Source organism: Microtus oregoni, unplaced genomic scaffold (assembly GCF_018167655.1).
Source record: "Microtus oregoni isolate MIOR12 unplaced genomic scaffold, Mior012 000061F_ref0000440, whole genome shotgun sequence".
Taxonomy (NCBI): Eukaryota; Metazoa; Chordata; class Mammalia; order Rodentia; family Cricetidae; genus Microtus; species Microtus oregoni.
Window position 1 is genome coordinate 5236055 of NW_024543871.1, and position 14321 is coordinate 5250375.

Consider the following 14321-nt stretch of genomic DNA (forward strand, 5'->3'; position numbering starts at 1 on the left):
AGGAGGAAAAGAGTAAGCAAAAGAAGTCAAAAACCATACCCGCTCCTACTGTTAGGAGTCACACAAGAATGGAAAGCTAACAGCCATAACATGTACACAGAGGACCTGGTGCAGACTCATATAAGCCCTATGCCTGCTACTTCAGTCTTTGTGAGCCCATATGTACCTTGATTAGTTCATTCTATGGGCGGTGTTCTCCAGCTGTCCTCCATCCTCTGACTCCTACAGTCTTTTCTTCCCCTTTTCCATGGGATTCCCTGAACTCCAAGGGGAGGGACCTGATGGAAATCTCCAATTTAGACTATCTCTTATTTCTGACTGTAGGTCTCTGCACCTACTCCCATTTGTTTCTGGAGGAAGCCTCTCTCATGACTTTTAACTACTGGTTGTGACCATGAAATAAATATCTGCAAAACCCCAAGTAAATAAAGAAAGCTAACTTGATATTCAAGTTTCAAACTTAGCATGGCATTGATTTCTTTACCCTATCTATGACTCAGGGAAGACAGAGCAAAGAAAATGTAGTCTACTCTCTCACCTTCTTTCTGCTTTTATTCTCCTTGCTACTCTTTTTGTATAGACTACAATAAAAGGCATTTCAAGAGGTACATTTTGTACTGCTCTTAATTTTCCATTTCATAATGGTGGTGGTGCTGGTAGTGTGTGTGTGTGTGTGTGTGTGTGTGTGTGTACTATATATTTGGATTGGATTCACAAAAATCTGTAATAAAGATAGCTATTAGTTAAACGACTGGCAGGGAGATAGGAATTTCCCTAAAAGAAGAGCCTTAAAGTACATTGAGATAAGTGCAAGAAAAAAACTGGACTTCAACTCAATTCTGTCCATGGTTATGACTATTATGCAAGGCAAGTTACTTAACCTTTTCTTGTTTTCATTTTTAACTGCAAGACAGAGGTAACAGTAGCTGCCCCGCCATAAAACTCTTATGTAGATAAAATGCATTATGGTATTTTAAGATCATAAATGCTCTAAGTATAGGCTGCTATTGTTATACACATGTCAAAAAATCCAATTAGAAGGTGAAAACTAGGAATCAATTATTTCAGTTTAACAGAATTGTCAGCAAGTACCTAAGTGACAGTCTTTACATACATACTTTTCAACCACTTTCCAATAATATATCCTCCTTTCAAAGATAAGTCCATTGTTACTTAGATAGGCTAATTATTATCCTTTAACTGGAGATCTGAATTCATGATCTTATAACAGATACAGTTGGAAGTAACTTTAGCGATAAGATGGTCCTAATAGGTACTTCCATGTTTGTCAAAGCCTTAATAGCTCTCAAGAAAAACAGAAAAGGAGAGGGGGATTTGACAGGGTTGTATTCCCCTCCCTTATTTGGTCTACAGAACTACAGCTTCTTTGTTTTATATATCCATGAACAATTTCTGGATAATATTTAATTTGCATAAGGATTTTCCTCCTGGACTCTCAAAGGGGCTGAAAGCAAACAACCCATTTTTCAAATGATAAACTAGATCCCATAGAAGTGAAGCTTTAGTCTCTATCTGGTCTTGGCTAAAGCATCTACAGGAAAAACTACAAATTGTGCCATATCAATCAATGGAGTGTTGTTTACATGGCCGTATATTCAGCAGAAACTGACTAGAAAGCATCAATTTTTTCTCCTTTGCTGTTGCAAAGATAGATCTTGTGGGATGAATTTCAAAGAAATGCCACTCGCCCTACCAAGGCCAGAATTTTGCAAAACAGTAAAAATGCTATTGCTGCCTTTAGTATATTTCAGTTCTTTTTCCTTATCACTTTTCTTTGTTCCTGGTTTTCTATTTTGACATCTAACTTGGAAGAATTCATTGTTGAACCTCTCAATAAATTTTACCCTCAGTCAGATGGATACTAAAAATGTTAGGATTTTACTTGATCCTGATGCTAGAGAAATCATAGTTAAGAAATATCCCCAGCCTTTCAGTGTTCTGAGAAACTGCTAAGTACAATCTCTCTCTCTCTCTCTCTCTCTCTCTCTCTCTCTCTCTCTCTCTCTCATATACACACATACACACACATCAAATGCACACACATACACCAAACGTGTACAATACATCCTTCCTTATAGAACATGTAAGGTAAAGTCCTCTGTCCATTCCTTTTCATAAGATTTCCTATTAAAATGACAGTAGAATCTTTTCATCTAAGATCCATGGCCTTATTGCTAACTAACTCTATACACTTATCTTTATGTTCACATATAACTCTCACTTCTAATTGAAGAAGATCCTCTTTGCAGCAGATGAAGAGCATCACAGAAATTCTCTCATAGTCAATATGCAGAGAACAGTTGACTTTGGGATGCCCAGCACTGACTGATGATACATCAGGAAGTCTGTTGTGAGTTTATGCTTCCTAGCTATGACAGGGAAGCTTTACCTATGGATCCTTAGCAAAATGACTACTTAAACAAATATCAACAATATCAACACCATTTAACAGTCCAACTTAGATGGAGAAATCTCTAATGATCCAACACTGGACGAAGAGCTACAAGCAACTAACAACAAAGGATGTACCACCCGATCAGTTATCTAATACCAAGTGGTCAACTCTGTAAACATACATGCAGGTACCACTGAACAGAACCAGCATGGTACATTCATATGTTGGTTCATTTAAATGCATATGTAACATTAAAGGTTAAATAGGATAAGACTGTGAACTTGGCAGGGAGTTGGGTATGGTGGGTATGGGCATTGTAGGAGTGTGTAGAAAGAAGGGGAAAACGATGTAATTATATTTTAATTAAATAAAAAAATCCGTGATTCTCTTGTTCCCCTGAGACATGGCCTTTCTTCTATTGTCTGACTGCTGAAAGACCATATTCAAGGCATCCATTTTCTGTTCATTGTTCATGAATAAACAGCTGAGATTAAAATACTTCGTTCATTTGAAAGAACGTAGTCAGAAACACAATGTTCCCTGTACTGCCAACTGACTGAGTGACCTATCTTCCCTTGGTTGCAAATCAATTCCTACATGTAAATCATCCCACATGTATCTTCTCCACTTCCTTTAGAAGTCTAAGGCAAAACCTACCAGTGGTTTAGCTTGAATACAATCCATTGCTTTAGTGGCACTGTTCTTGTCTTTGAACCTTCCATGCTGAGAAGGTCTTTAGCAATTCAGATATTTATTCTGTGTTATGCTGTCACAATAATAGACAAGAAAACCATAGAATGTGGAACTAAGTATCCTTGGTTCCAGAGCCAGTTCTCTTCTGTGATCTTGACTTTTCACATCCTTATTTTCTTTCTTTTTTTATTGATTTTTATTGAGCTCTATATTTTTCTCTCTGTTCCTTTCCCTGCCTCTCCCCTCCCCTCTTCAACCCTCCCACAAGGTACCCATGCTCCCAATTTACTCAGGAGATCTTGTCTTTTTCTACTTCCCATGTAGATTAGATCAATGTAAGTCTCTCTTAGGGTCCTTATTGTTGTCTAAGTTCTTTGGGGTTGTAATTTGTAGGCTGGTTTTCTTTGCTTTGTGTTTAAAAAACCAGTAATGAGTGAGTACATGTGATAATTATCTTTCTGTGCCTCACTCAAAATAATGTTTTCTAGCTCCATCCATTTTCCTGCAAAATTAAAGATGTCATTATTTTTTTTCTGTTGTGTAATACTCCATTGTGTAAATGCACCACATTTTCCTTATCCATTCTTCGGTTGAGGGGCAGTTAGGTTGTTTCCAGGATCTGGCTATGACAAATAATGCTGCTATGAACATAGTTGAGCCCATGTCCTTGTGGCACTATAGAAGAGAAAGTGGAAAGTACACTTGAATGAATTGGCACAAGAGGCCACTTCCTAAATATAACCCCAGCGGCACAGACACTGAGAGAAACAATTAATAAATGGGACCTCCTGAAATTGAAAAGCTTCTGTAAAGCAAAGGATGTGGTCAACAAGACAAAACGACAGCTCACAGAATGGGGAAAGATCTTTACTAACCCCACATCAGACAGAGGTCTGATCTCCAAATCATACAATGATCTCAAGAAATTGGTCATCAAAAGAACAAATAATCCAATGAAAAGTTGAGTACAGACCTAAACAGAGAACTCTCAACAGAGGAATTTAAAATGGGTGAAAGAGACTTAAGGAAATGTTTAACATTCTTAGTCATCAGAGAAATGCAAATCAAAACAACTCTGAGATTCCATCTTACACTTGTAAGAATGGCCAAGGTAAAAAGTTGATGACAACTTATGCTGGAGAGCTTGTGGGGAAAAGAGAACACTCCTGCATTGATGGTGAAAATGCAAGCTGGTACAGCCCCTTTGGATGTCAGTATAGCAATTTCTCAGAAAATTAGAAAACAACCACCCTCAAGACCCAGTAATACCACTTTTGGATATATATCCAAAAGATGTTCAATTGTGCCGTATCCTCATTTTCTCCAATTTAAATAACAATTCTTCATTCCATTTTCTTTAAGACTTAAAAGCTATGTATTGTTGTTATTATTAGTTTTATTGGTGGATGTACCATGACAATGGTCTAAGTGAAAATACTTTATTTTTTCTTATCTCCTCTACTCTGCTTAAACTAATTGTTTCATAATGTTTCTAGCTAAATGGTAAGATTTATAAAATTTCACTGTAGTTAGTATCTGCTCAAATACAATATAACAAACCATGATATTAGGTTATAGTTAAGGCTGCTGTAAAGTTACTTAAAACTCACAACTTGATATACAAGACATCTGCTGACCTGACTCCTGAGATTTATTGTTATATGCATAGATTAAGTTGTTTCTTAACTCTCAACAGAGATGCTTCTATTTGCAGTAGATAATAATTAACACTGAGACCCACAACTGGTCAAGGTACAGAGGATAAGAACTTACAGAATGTTCAGCACTACATGAGATATTTATATTACATCACTTCCTCCAAGGCTCAGGGATCATTGTAGAAGAGGGGACTCAAAGCATCTAAGAGCCAGAGGCAGTAGATGATTACATGGAAACTGTTTTCAGACTTAACAGGACAGCTGCACAAATGAACTCACAGCCATTGTGACAACACATGAGACCAGCACAAGCTCCAGCCAGACTAAATCCGAACTTGAAAGGGAAAGTGATCATGAAGTCCCTTCCCTAGTTGAGCAGCTAAATTTCTTAAAAGTGTATGCCCTACTAAGTCGACCATGCTCCAGCGGAAGATCACACATAAATAAATATATGATAAGCATTGAATGGAATTCAATGGGTGCTAACAAAAGGACAGAAAGTTGTTTAGGTAGGGAAAGGGATGGATCTGGGAGGAAATGGAGGAGTGGGTGAATATGATCAAAACACATTTACAAAATTCTCAAAGAACTAGTAAAAAAGTCCATAAAAGTATGTTTTATATACTGTGTGTGTGTGTGTGTGTGTGTGTGTGTGTGTGTGTGTAGCACAAATACTAAAAACCCCAAAACCAGAAAAGCAAGGCAGCCAAACCAGTAGAGAAACCTTACCTCTTCCAAGACTGGGCAACAGCAGACTAAACCTCTCTCTCATTTTGTATTCCCTCTAGTGCTAGGATAAAAGGTGTGTGCTTCCCTAGAACTGGGATTAAAGGTGTAAGCCACCACCACCTGGATTTGTTTCTGCTTATATCTTGTGTAGCCCAGGGTGGATCTTGAATTCACAGAGATCCCTCTGCCTCTGTCTTCCAAATCCTGGGATTAAAGGTGTGTGTCACCATTACCTGCCTCTAGTGGCTTTAGCTTTGCCTCTGGAATTCAGGAAAGATTTATTTACTAAAATACAAATAGCATGCCACTATATATTTAGATATGCCATAGATCTGTGCTCTATTTATCTTCTCCCCTCCTCACCTTTGCTGCTCTTTCTTCTCCTTAAATAGCTTCACTTCTGCTTTTATGACATATGAACCCAAAATTATGTTTCTTTGAAATAATATTCTATTAATTCCTTGACAGTTTAATAATTTTATCATACTTACTTCCATTCCCCAACATCCTCCCATATCTCTCCTCCATGCCTTCACTTTCCCACAAATGCAAATTTATGAGTTTTCTATATCCATTCAGTACAAGGTGTGTTGCTCTATTGCCTTTAGGGATGGGGTCAGTCCTGGAATATTGCTGACTTACAAGGGGTCACATATAATGCTGTTTCTTAGAAATATTATGAAATTTAAAAATTTTTCCATGTTTGTTTTTATAATTGAGCAGAAATATAAAACAATTTTCATTGGGCTCATTTCAAGGGGAAATGTTTATGGAGCATCTTAGCTTGCCAATGCTACACAGTAAGATGCTGTAAAAAAAAAGTTAAGAGGCTAGGTTCTGAGACCATTCAAGTAGTTGCTAGCTTTTTGATCATGAGTAAATCACTAAACCTCTCTGTGCCTCTGTTTATCTCTTAAAACAGGAAGCACAATGACGCATCATGATTTAATCCCCATAAAGCATCTGTAACAATCTTGGATGTAGTATTATTTAATAAGTTTTAGACTGCAGTTTTAACCTAGTTTCTTGAAAGGAATTATGAGACATTTGAATTCAAATGCAAAATTGAATCTAAACTTAGGACAACCATGTGCTCATCTTTTGCTGTCCTGCATTTTGCATTTTCTTTAGACAGGTGTTGCTGATTTTCACCATGAATGACAAAAAAGTCCCTAGGAAGATAATGCCAGATGGTGGCTTTTATGTCTTCACATGTGAAGGAATCAAGCAAGAAGAAAGAAAAAAGGAAAAGTGAATAAAAGAGGTGGGGAAGAAATGTCTGAGCCTACTCTAGTCCTTTCCTTGTCCACTTCTGAGCCTTTTCCTTCAGCCCTACCCTCTTACAATGGTAACAGTGAAACTTTCAGGAAAGATCAGTCCTGGGTAGTATGAAGTATTCTAAAATGAGATTCAAGTCAAACTGAAGTGTGAATTGAAAATTATACCAAAAGCTTTATCTTCATTTAACCGTAAGTGTTCACTTTTACTGAACCATGGGACAAAGCAAAGTTATCATTCCAAAAGCAGAAGAAAAGAAAAAGAAACCCTCAAAAATACCCACCCCAGCCATCGGTGGCGCACGCCTTTAATCCCAGCACTCGGGAGGCAGAGGCAGGCGGATTTCTGGGAGTTCGAGACTAGCCGGGTCTACAGAGCTAGTTTTAGGATAGGCCCCAAAGCCACAGAGAAACCCTGTCTCGAAAAACCAAAAAAAAAAAAACCCAAAACACCCAAAGCAATGAAACAGATGTGTAGAGACTACTAAATCAAAAATGTGCAAAATAAACTGACTGTGTACTTAGAGCTAGTGAAGCAAAATAAAACTTATTGCCTTTACAAAATTGTGATTTTCTTAAGGGTAATGTTTGTTTTATATATTTATTTGTTTAATTTTATGTTACGAAAATAGAGGAAGTTTTGTTCTCAATTTCTACTTTAAAATCAGACATACAAAAAATTTACATAGCAAAAGTACCTCTGTACTTAAACCTGTTTCAAGGGAAGTCATAACACAAAGTTCTAGTTATTTTTATTTGCTTATTAAGACTAAAGTCACTCATTCTGACTTGGAAGTTAGGAGTGTGAGTATTGAGTCATTTATTTAAATAAGTCTCCTAGTTCATGCTCACGTTGGTTACTTTGAACAATTCAGGACTCGAAGTAATTTTCTTTCAACTAGTAAGAATTCATGTTTCCCAACTAAAAAATAATTCATGCTTTCCCATTTTGTTATAAACATTCACCTTTACACAAGGCAGAAACTGCCTTTACTTATTATAAACAGAAGAAATTTCTATATACCCTTTGTAAAATGTTATATATAAATAAATGCTAGGCTAGGACATGAGGGAAGTTAATCAAAATCCCATGTTGCTTCAGGGTAGTTATATGTGAAATGAAATTTTCATTGTATTGAAAGTTCCATTCTATAAATATTTATTTATTTTCAAAATTGCCAACATATTTGAAAAGTTTAATTGGTTTATACTCAAAGCACTGGAGAAAAAGAAATTTGCTTCACAAGACACTGACATGGGTTTTTTCTGTTCACGTAGGGGAGTTCTTTCAAGAGATAATGAAATTTAATGTGAAGCGAAGCCATCCCAGATATGGTCCTAATAACTTAATTAGGAAAAAATTAATCAAGAATCCATCAATCATTTTAGTCACTGTACCTTTTTTCTCTGATTTGTCAGAAACTTTTCCTCCAATGGGAGAGTAAGTAGTGTCCATGGACTCGGTCCCTGTGTTCCCATTGCTAATTCCATTCGCATAGATCTGTCCAACTGGTTGCAACTGCCACGTCAGGCCAAACAAGTGTACTGCTGTAAGAAAACAAGCGTATATTAACTTATTCCGACTCACTTAGATGGCTGCTAACCCAGCTATCCTTTTCCACCTGAAAATGTTAGAATTAGTGGCTTTTTAACTAAGCTAATGGACCAGAAGTTTTAAATCTATATCAACAGATATAGTTCTTTTCTCAAGAAACTGGTGCTAAAACATTGAGCCAAAAGCTATCCAAGAGATAGTTTTAGAAATTGGAGGATTATTTGACCAATTACATTGGGATTGTTCTTGGCTCCTCAGGGCTGTGATCTCATCTGTTTCCATTTTCCTTGGTCATGTAACTCTAGTTTGCATATGGAAACCACTGCAGAATAATGTGGGGAGGAAAATACCAACCCAGGAGAACTTCCTTATGACTGACCCAATTCAATTCAACAAATATTTACTGAGTTCCTAGTATTCACAGGCCCTTCATAACTGATACATGTGTTAAAATCTAGATGCCTGTTAGAGAAAGATTTGGTAGTTTTATAAATGTAAAATAGTCATAATATTATGTAGAAGAATTGATATAATGTATGTTTAATTTTCTATCAGAAGCCTGAGATCTTTGGTAGTGTCATTGTGCAGGAATATGATCACATCAATTTTGTATGAAAATAATAAAATATAAGGAGTTTTGTGTAAGATAATGTGGGATTATATATAAAAGCAAAACAAAATATGAATATAGAAAAACCTTAAATTTTGACTTGTCTGGGAAAAAAATCAGTTTGTAAGAAATTATTGTGAATGTATTTAAGATTGTCCATGATAACATCTGAAAATAATATTCAAAACTTAAAATCAATCTAAATATTTATCAATTGGTGTGTAATTACCTGGTGACGCATTAATAACACAAAATTATATAGTTATTAAAATTGCACTGAAAATGTCATACAACATCCTTGGAAATAATCATGAAGCATCAAATGAAAATGCCAGGCTTCCCAAAAGTATGAATTATATAATCTGAATTTTGTGACTGTGTATGACTACATATACAGGAATTCATATCTTAGAGAAAGAATGTGTGGAAGCCACATGTTAAGGGTTTGGGAGCTTATGGAGGATTTTAGTTTTCTCTTTATCATTTCTATATTTTTCTATTTGAAAATAAATGGATTAAAGAAGAAATAAGCTATATTTGGCTAGCATGATTTTGTAACGAATTATTTTTACAAAGGAATTACTATTAGAGATAAATACTTATATTTGTGTATACTTTGAAGAGTAACAGAGACAGGAAGGGTGAGGGGAAGGCTGAACAAAGTATTAATTCACAATGCGCAGAGTGGTTTGGAAACAAAGGATGCTGTTTGGGTTCATTGGAGCTTAGCTATGGTAAGTAAATGCAGAATGTTAGCGTTAAGGCCATATTTTAGAAAACTATGGGTGCCACACTTAGATATTTGCATTTAATTTACTAAGCAATATAAACATTAATATTTCCTGAACAGGTGATATGTTAAGCTTTCTTTAGGGGGTTAAGTTAGATATAAATGGGATTATTGAGTGTTTTTACTGAAGTAAATGATATCAAATTACATTTCGCAAAAAGATAATTCTAGTCACAGGGCAAAACAAAGTAAATTGGAAATGTAAAATATGTATCAAGGAAACAAATGGGGTGGGCTTTCAGCAATGTTGGTGAGAAATAGTTCCTCAATTCAGTTAATGTCTTAAGAGTGTCTCAGTTATTTACAGTGAGAAGTCAATAGAGGTCCCATAAGAAGAAATTGTAGGGTGGTGGTGCATGCCTTTGATCCCAGCACTCAGGAGTCAGATGCAGGAGGATCTCTGTGAGTTCACGGCCAGCCTGTTCTACAGAGTGAGCTCCAGGACAACCAAGGCTACACAAAGAAACCCTGTCTCAAATGACTAAAAATAGATGATAATAAAATAACAAAGAAGAAGAAATTGTAGATTTAACAACAACTCCTGTACTTAAGGCTCAGGAAAGATTATGGAAGAGGGAGCAGAAAGAGTATAAGGGCCAGAGGACCCAGGAGTTTGCTGTGACATTGTCTCCTCATAATATCATTCGTGTACATAGGTGTACGAAGAGATCATGGACATATAGATGAACTAATTATAAGACTAATTAAAAACGGTTACAATTTAGAACCATAATAACTGATAAAATGGTGAATCCATTAAAAATATTTAGGGGATTCTTTACTTAGCTTACAAGTGGTTGGAGCTGCATCTATGTTCTATAGATGACTAATTGAACAGATAGTTTGAGGTTAGATGCGAGGAAGTAAATGAATTCGTCCTGAGAGAAATGGGTTTCCAAGGACTGATGTGGCATCCAGAAACTTAAGCTTATACAAGGATACTAAAGCTAGAACAAGATTGTAAAAACATGCATGCACAGAGTCAACAGTGAAGTTATGAGAGTGAATGAAGCCACTGAAGAGACTGTTAGAATAGAGCCTAAGGTAGAATGCCCGTTTTTCAAATACTACCAAAAGGTGAGAAAGCAAAAGTGAATCTTTCCAAAAATCATTTGATATTTTTCTTCATGTTATTAGGGAACCTGAGAGGATTTAATTTGTACTTCTATCACTTATATATACTAGCCAAAAATCCCATTTAAAAATCATCTGTCTACTTTTAGTTGGAGCTAAAGAGATTTCTAACATCCAATTTCTACTTTATATTTAAAACTTTAAAGCATTTAATTGGTTTCTCCCTTTTCATTGGATTAAAGCCAATGTATCTTGATGATTTTCTCTTGTGATTAATGGAACTACTGAAACCAAAGGATAAAGGTTTTGAAGAATATACGGCATATTAAAAACACAATATTAGTGCCATTGCTGAGATTTTCTGGCCAAAAAAAAGTGAAGTTTGGTTACTCTTATTGTCCTAGTTCAAGGTATTTATTAGTATCTTAGAAAGTGTATTCAGGTCCCCCCAATTTAATAATATTGATATTACAAATCATATTGAAAGTTGTTTCATTTCCATGGCTCAATTATTTTTGTGAAATTAGATTGACCATTTATAACAGAAGGCATAATGAGTGTCATTTTGAAAACCAAGAGAGCTATTTTATGTACTTTATTTAAGTTCAACCAGTTTCCTGAGGGCATAATAAAATGAGGAGAAAATGCATGTGATGAGACAGTCATTTTAAAATATGTAAGGAGGATTTATCTTTTACTGTCAGAAGAAATAGGCAGATACAGAGGTAAGAGCACATTCAAAAGAACATTCTGTGAGAGCAATGAAGTTTAATAATTTTAAGTATATGATATGTTTTCCAGGGAGCAAGTTGTTTAGAATGTATATTGGTGTGAATATATAACGAAAGTTAATTACTTGTTCCAGATCAAGGGTACCATCGCAAGATGACTGACCTTTTCTCTCTTCTACATTGAATATCTATATGTTGAGTTGCGAAAGGAATCCAAACAGTGTATTTATATGAAGAGTAGACTGTGGTATCTAAAGAACTCCAGAGTTTTATTAGAAACAATCATAGCTTTGCCATATTAAGGCAATCAATAAATGTATGTTGATTTGTGCTATATATCAATATGTCATTAAAAAGACTTGGTAGTAGTTTACACGTAGGGATTATTTTTTATTTAAGAAATATTTTCAGATATGTAACAAGTATGCTGGGGATGTTGGGGATACAGACAGAAAATGGATGAAATTGGCAATCATTATATTAAGTGATGTAACCTACACTCAGAAATAGAAAGAGTTCATGCTTTTTCTTATATGTGGATTCAAGGCTTTAGCCACCCCACCACCACACACACACCTAATATGGATACTATAGGCAGACAATTTATATAGCCTACTAAGAATGGACTGACTGACTGACATCCTTGGAAAGAAGATAAATTTTTAAGTTATATTCGTATTTAGTTTACTTAATAACTACTTTATGCAAGGAAGTTTTTTTTTTATTTTAGTGTTCAGAGTTGTACAGAATTTAAGTGATGACTTAAGATAGACCAAGAAAAATATATGGTATAACATAAATTATAAAGCTGAATTTTTATGGAACCAAAGAAGTACAAATCAGATATTTTGAGGAAGTTAAAAGTTCTGTGAGGAAAATATAGGTAAAGGTGTGGACAGTTAATATTTTATGTTACAGGATCCAGAATTGCCTAAGAGACAAGCCCTGATAATGACTGTGAAGAATTACTTTATAAATTAGCCTCATAGTATACTTGAAGGGATTAACTAGATTAGGTTAATTGTGGCTGACATCCTTACAAGTAAGAAAGCTGACACCTAATATTCATCTCCCTTTGCTTCCTTACTGCAGATGCAATGTGACTGGTTGGCCTCTTACTCCTGCTACCCTACCTTTACTGTTACAATGAAATATATCATCTAACAGTCAACATCTTCTGCCTTTATTTGTTTTATCATAGCAAAAAGGAATAGCATCTAACACAGTGCAGTCAGGAAAGGCTTCTCAGAGGGAAGTTACATTTGAATAAGATGGACCAGGTGACACACAGGTATCTAGAGCAGTGGTTCTTAACCTGTGGGTCATTAACCCCCTGGGATTGCATATCAAATATCCTGCATATCAGATCTCTACAGTATGGTTAGTAACAGCAGCAAAATTACAGTGCTGAAGTAGCAATGAAATAATTGTATGTTTGGAGTCACTATTACACGAAGAGCTGTAATAAAGGGTCACAGATTTAGGAAGGTTGAGAATCACATATGTAGTGCAAATCCTTCTAGATAAACAGAGTAGAGAAATAAAAATCTTTGAAGGATAACATGAAATCTGCTAGGAGCATTAAGTACCTAATGTGAGGCCAGTCAGGAAGAGTGGGAGAAAAACTCATATGCATAATTACTGGTCCCATAATCCTGTTATTTTAGTGGTCTAACCCACTTCACACATAGTCATCAATGAACAAGAAATGAATGGAAACTGATAAAATTTAAATTTTTCAAGTAGTGCTCCAAATGAGTTAAGGAAGACATAAATATAGTACTTGATTCCCAACAAGATAATGATGTATACATAAATGTACATACTCAGGGAGGGGACAGACACTATCCAGCTTAATGTGGGGTACAAGTTACTTTGTATTTTACTGAAATCCACTGACTCGGCAGAACGTGTGTGCCAATTCAGATAATCCTCGAGTAATGTCTTTTCACCAGATGAAGAATGACAGTTCCTAATGGAGCTTTAACAAATGTTCCCTGCTGCTCAGCACTATACGATTTGTAATTATTAGACTGCCTTTATTTCAATTGTAAAGAGCTATGCCTTGAAATCACAAGCTCACTACAAATTTAAGGCAACAAGTTATTTCCTGTTGGCAAATGCACTCCATTGAACAGCACAGGCCTAAGCAATTCAGGATACATATCCCATATCTAAGTTTAAAACATTCCTGTAGGCTGAGCAAGCTATCATCCCTCCATAGGAAATGGCTCCAAAGAGCCAGATCATGCACTAGGGCTAAATACTGGTTCCACTGCTAGTGGTCCCACAAACTGCCCTGCAGAACAGGGCATATCCTGTGAATCTGTTTAAATAGAAAACACTTATCTCTACATCGGTAAATGTGCAGAAACATACTGAAACAAGGAATACTAAAATATGGTTCTTCATAATAGAGAACTAGAGAAACCCAGAGGTACTTAATATTTTTGTATTATGGTTACAATCTTTTGACAATGATATATATTCATATATTGCTAAGTAAAAATACTTGTGTGCTAAAGGGTACCTTTGCAAAGTTGGATGGATATAGGCATCGTTCTATTTTTACCTTTTTTTGTAGTTGCTTGTGTCTAAAACATGAGTTTCAACCATTTTTAAAATATTTTATTTTAAAAAGTGGAAAAGTAAGTTTTAAAATTTTAGGTATGTACTGAATTTATATAATGTTCCCCATTTGTCTTTCTCCAAACTCTCTCAGGCTCCTCCTCACTCCCTTTAAAATTTGTGAACTATTTTTCTTTAATTATTATCATTACACACATAC

At 35.5% G+C, this 14321-nt stretch overlaps 1 protein-coding gene across 1 annotated transcript in view; it reads right to left on the reverse strand.

The window, feature by feature from the left end:
* Window positions 1–14321, reverse strand: part of Tenm1 (teneurin transmembrane protein 1) — a 577348-nt gene that overhangs the window by 257807 nt on the left and 305220 nt on the right. The window contains 1 exon segment of the mRNA XM_041639938.1: window positions 8172–8321. Within this exon segment, the coding sequence (XP_041495872.1) occupies window positions 8172–8321 (150 nt within the window).